General features: G+C 36.5%; 1 protein-coding gene across 1 annotated transcript in view; it reads left to right on the forward strand.

Annotated features, from left to right (window-relative positions):
* LOC113829283 (uncharacterized) overlaps nt 1-5,000 on the forward strand; it is a 27,403-nt gene that overhangs the window by 19,839 nt on the left and 2,564 nt on the right. The window contains exons 5-8 of the mRNA XM_070120838.1: nt 62-255; nt 738-821; nt 1,857-1,961; nt 3,303-3,379. Coding sequence (XP_069976939.1) covers nt 62-255; nt 738-821; nt 1,857-1,961; nt 3,303-3,379 — 460 coding nt within the window. The remainder of the gene's footprint in view (nt 1-61; nt 256-737; nt 822-1,856; nt 1,962-3,302; nt 3,380-5,000) is intronic.

The raw sequence follows: 5,000 nt of genomic DNA on the forward strand, positions 1-5,000 counted from the left end.
ATATATATATATATATGTAACTATCTCTCCACTCCCTCTCCTTCGAACTACTTACGCACAGACTGGGGCGCCTTCGTGAAGCTGCAGGCCAAGGCGTGGCTGGAGATGGCCGTCAACTGGACGACGCAGGCGGAGGCAGGTCGTCTTCGGGTCCTGCACTACGAGGAGCTGAAGGAGGACCCGATCCCGCCGCTCGAAGACGTCCTCCGCTTCCGGGACCTCGACGTGGATCCACTGAGGCTGAAGTGCTTGAAGGTGCTTCTACGTGTCCTTTTTAATTTTGTATTTGTTTTTGTTTTTTCGTATATTCGTTTTTCTTTCTTAATTATGTTTTTCGTCCATACCTGTTACCTGTTTTTCTTTCTTGTTACTGTTTCTTTTTCATATATTTGTTGTTGTTTTATTTGGTTATTTCCTTTCAGTTGTTAGCTTTTACCATTCCTTATATTGTTTACCTTTACTTTTTTTGTTTCATGGCTTGGTCTTTATTATATTCGTTTTTATTTATTTATTATTTCTCTCCCCTGTTTTTGATGATATTAGTGTTGGTATTCTTGTTTTTAATGTCGTGATTATCCGCATTATTATTTTCATATCAGTTACCATTACTGGTTATCATTTCATTGTGGTTGTTGGTTTGTATTATCGCAATTGTTTGTGAACACTAATGTAATAATTTTTCTTCTTTGTCTCTCTTTTCATTAGCATTTACTTAATAACTTTTCACTCCATTCCAGAGTCATACCAACAAGAAGTTTAAAAGGCGCGAGGAGTTCATACCGGCTGGTCTGGAGATATTCAGTTCTGAGGACCGTAATAAGGTAAATTTTCCCTTTGTCTTTAAAAATCTTTACAAAAACATTTAAAAAGCATTTCTTGTTTAGCTAGTTATTACGATTTGTATTTATTTGTAGCTATTGTATTTTTTCTGGCGACTTTTAATAGAGAAGCTAGTATAAAAAAGCATTAAAACTACCTTTAGATTATTATCATTTAAAACTATCGGCTGCGACAACGCCTTTGTTTACTGGCGGCGAAAATAGTAATGGAAATCTATTCATTAATGTAAATACTGGTCTGATCAAGATTTACAGATTTTATGTTTTATTAGAGCCAGTGATTGAGCGCAACCAGTCAACGACTGTGTTGATACCCCCCACATACAAACAATTACTTTTCCACATAACAAATATGTATTATTTTTTTCTATAAGGGTCATGAGGTTTAGCCTATATCACTCAGATGCTGGTTAATTTGGGGGATTTTATTTTTCTGAAAGTTTCTGGGGAAAATTTTAATAATCTAATGTTTTGACGTCTGATACTCTGAAGCAGCTATGATAGTGTTGTTAAAATGCATTCGTGATGAATGCAAATACATTATTTTACATTATTGTATTTCTTACCTATGCATTAACTATACATAGTTCTTGTATAGTTAAAAAATAGAAGTAACATAAAGTAAATAATAGTAAAAATATTTAATGCCGTTTTTGCAAACGGAATTTTACTGCCCTCTTTCATTTTTTTCGGATACATTACTTATCCCAAGTAAATGAGTTGTGCGACTCTTTATTCGAAAAAAAATATATCGAAAAATGAGAGAAAGCATAGGTAGGTAGATAAAGACTAACTCAAAGAGAGAGAGAGAGAGAGAGAGAGAGAGAGAGAGAGAGAGAGAGAGAGAGAGAGAGAGAGAGAGAGAGAGAGAGAGAGAGAGAGAGAGGCAGAAAAATAGAGACAGAGATCATACCTCCATCATAATATTCTAAATATAATCCAATCGAAAAACACCTAAATAAGTGCACCCCTTCAAATACCCTCACAGTTTTATCAATCCATCAAACTCATTTGCAGATAGACCGAGCAATTCGCTACGTGGACTACCTCCTCAGACTACACAATCACCGTCCAGTTCCTCTTCATCTCTACGAGTTCTACAATGGGACCGCTTCTTCTAAAGTGAGTTAAATTCATGCATTATTATTGCTGTTATCATCACCATTGTCATTAGGCTGGTTAAAAACATTCCCGGTTTCTCGTCAGAACTTTTTATTGAGGCCAAATGAAATCACTTTTAATGGGCAGTGCCAATAAAGTGGACAACTCTCCATGTGCAAAAATGTAATTTTTAAGGAAAATAAAGGTAACAATTAGTAGATATATAGTGCATTTGGGTATTTTGCTCACTGGTGCCATTGGTATATATTTTCCATTTTAGTGACCAACAAAGACAGGAAGATAAATTGAAACACGTGTTGCAATTCAGTTTAGATATATTTTTAAGGCTCAAAGTGGCAAACATTTTGATGTTTACAAACGGGCCGCGAGGCGAAGCGAATTACCTCCAACGCTCGCCCAGTTCACCACGCAACGCCTTGCAAAACGTTTTGTCAGGTCAGGATCGTTCACTTAATTTTGCCGCGCAGCGCATGGTGCCTCTTGCCCGTGTGCGCAAAGGCATTTTGCGAACCGCGGGCTATTTTGGTGCAGTTTTGTCGATCATTGAAAAAAAAATGATAATAAAAAACTATCCGGCGACGATTTTCATATGCGGCCACTGATGAGAACAAGGATTGTTTAATAGGCCTTTATCATTATCATTATTATTATCATTATCGTTATCATCATTATTATTGCTATTGGCATTGGCATTAGTATAATGTGATGTTGATTAGTTGTATTAGCAGTATCTGTATCATTGTTACTTATAATGATAACAATGATAATAATGATATTATTAGTTGTATTAGTAGTGGTAATAATAGCAGCAGTAGTAGTAACAGGTGCAGTAGTTAGAGCAGTGTTTATTTATCCTTCCCCAAAATACTGGTACCGTCATGTTTGTCTAACATAAAATTGTGTGAGGCCCGACCCAATGAAAATTCGTAAATACAGACATGCATATATACAGAAATTAATGCATATCTGTCAATATATCTGATATACATTTATCTATCTATTTGCCCGGTTGATATGCATGTCTAGACTGATAAATATGCATTTATTCCTTTTACATGTCAAGTATACGAATATTCTTTGGGTCGGGCCTCGCACAACTTTAACAAACCGGCCGTTAGAAAAAGAAACATGTGTTGTAGTTGACATTTATCTATATGAACATCAGAAAGAAGATGAAGACTCTATGTAAACCGACATAAAAAATATCGGGGAAACAAATACAACAATATAAGCAAAACTTTTATATAAACAACAACAAAAACAATGAAACACATCAAGAACAAAACGAGGTATATATTCACTAGTTACTGCTGAATTTAATGCGTTTTCTTTGATTTCCAGATGACAGTGGTACCATGCAAAGAAGGGGAAACTAAACTACAGTGTGAAAACAGGGTTGATATGATGAACAAGTACAGGTAGGAAATTAAATTAGATGCTTAAATCAATATAGACATTGGTATATGGAAGGCCTTTGTTTTACAAGAATATATAAGTTGGTTAAACTAGAGGAAATGGAGTTTTTGTAGAAAAATATGAAATGATCTTAAATAGAATTGTATATAGACTAACAAAGTCAAATATAAAGTGCGGAAATACATTACGTTACAACTAGAAAAATAAAGGTTGCTTAATGCGTCGTCCGGGAAGAAAGTCACAGCCTTATCTTACTTCACGTCAAGCAATTTCCTTGTGCGGTAATCCTCCAAAAAATATCTTTGTGCAGGTAGGTCGTGAAGTCAGGACCAGTCATTGTCACTCTCTTAAAAAGGCGCTTTCTATGTAATTCCCCCTTTGCTGTTTTCGAGATTTTTTTGATGAAATAGATATCGATATTATTATTTTTATTATGATTATTATTATCATTGTTATTATTAATTATTATTTTTTTATTATGATTATTGTAATATTATTAACCTAAAATCCAAAAATTACGGAAAAGTGTTAACAGGTGAGATAGGTAGGACATGTAGTTGACCTCTTAAAGATTAAGTACTTGTGGAGCCATCTATGTGTGAATACATTTCTATTTTTTAGGAATACATGTTACAGCCATACATCGCCCCGTTTTGTTGACAGTCCTCTTGCCATATCGCACAGTGCGCCTTTCTGGAGTGGATCTCGTTTGTTGTGCTGTTTGTGTTTCCGTTTCTTTCAAAATATTGCCGAGAAATGAACTTTTCACGAAATTGTTGCAATCTCCGGGATTATACCAAATTCTATGAAGTACGATGGCCGTGTTTCAGCTGCATAACGCGGACGAAAATCAGGTTCGTCATTTTCTTAATCGCTTAATGTTGCCTGAGACATGTATCAAGATGGGGAGGTGGATCATACCCTGCCTTGTGTGTGTGTGTGTGTGTGTGTGTATGTGTGTGTGTGTGTGTGTGTGTGTGTGTGTGTGTGTGTGTGTGTGTGTGTGTGTGTGTGTGTGTGTGTGTGTGTGTGTGTGTGTGTGTGTGTGTGTGTGTGTGTGTGTGTGTGTGTGTGTGTGTGTGTGTGTGTGTGTGTGTGTGTGTGTGTGTGTAAATGACCACAGGTATTGTAATTAACAATTTAGACACCTCCCGGCTTACTAAAATTGGATGAACAAATGATAACTTCACTGTGCTTACTTTTGACAATTGTTTTATACCCAAACAGACGGGGTATCCAGGGGCTCTCCACTGTGCCCCTGCTACGCCAATGCATTTTTATGCCACCACGAAAATGGAAGGCTTGAACAGTGCTCGCCAGCATTCAAGCCTATACATTACTGACGATACACTGATGGGGTTCGTTCTTTACAGACATCCATCACACGTATATGTATTTCTGAAGTATCCTAACACCAAACACTCGAGTATCAAATTCACCTACGAAACACAGCAAAACAACCAGCTACCTCTTTTTAGGATACGGTTGTTACCAATTAAAATGGCCTCTTTCACACTAGCATTATCCGTAAACCAACCTTCACTGGCTTTGGTCTCCAACTCCTTCGTTATACCCCATGCACATACAAAATCAATAGTATTAAATACGCGGTTAGTCTTCACC

The sequence above is a fragment of the Penaeus vannamei genome, chromosome 4 (genome assembly GCF_042767895.1).
Source record: "Penaeus vannamei isolate JL-2024 chromosome 4, ASM4276789v1, whole genome shotgun sequence".
Taxonomy (NCBI): domain Eukaryota; kingdom Metazoa; phylum Arthropoda; class Malacostraca; order Decapoda; family Penaeidae; genus Penaeus; species Penaeus vannamei.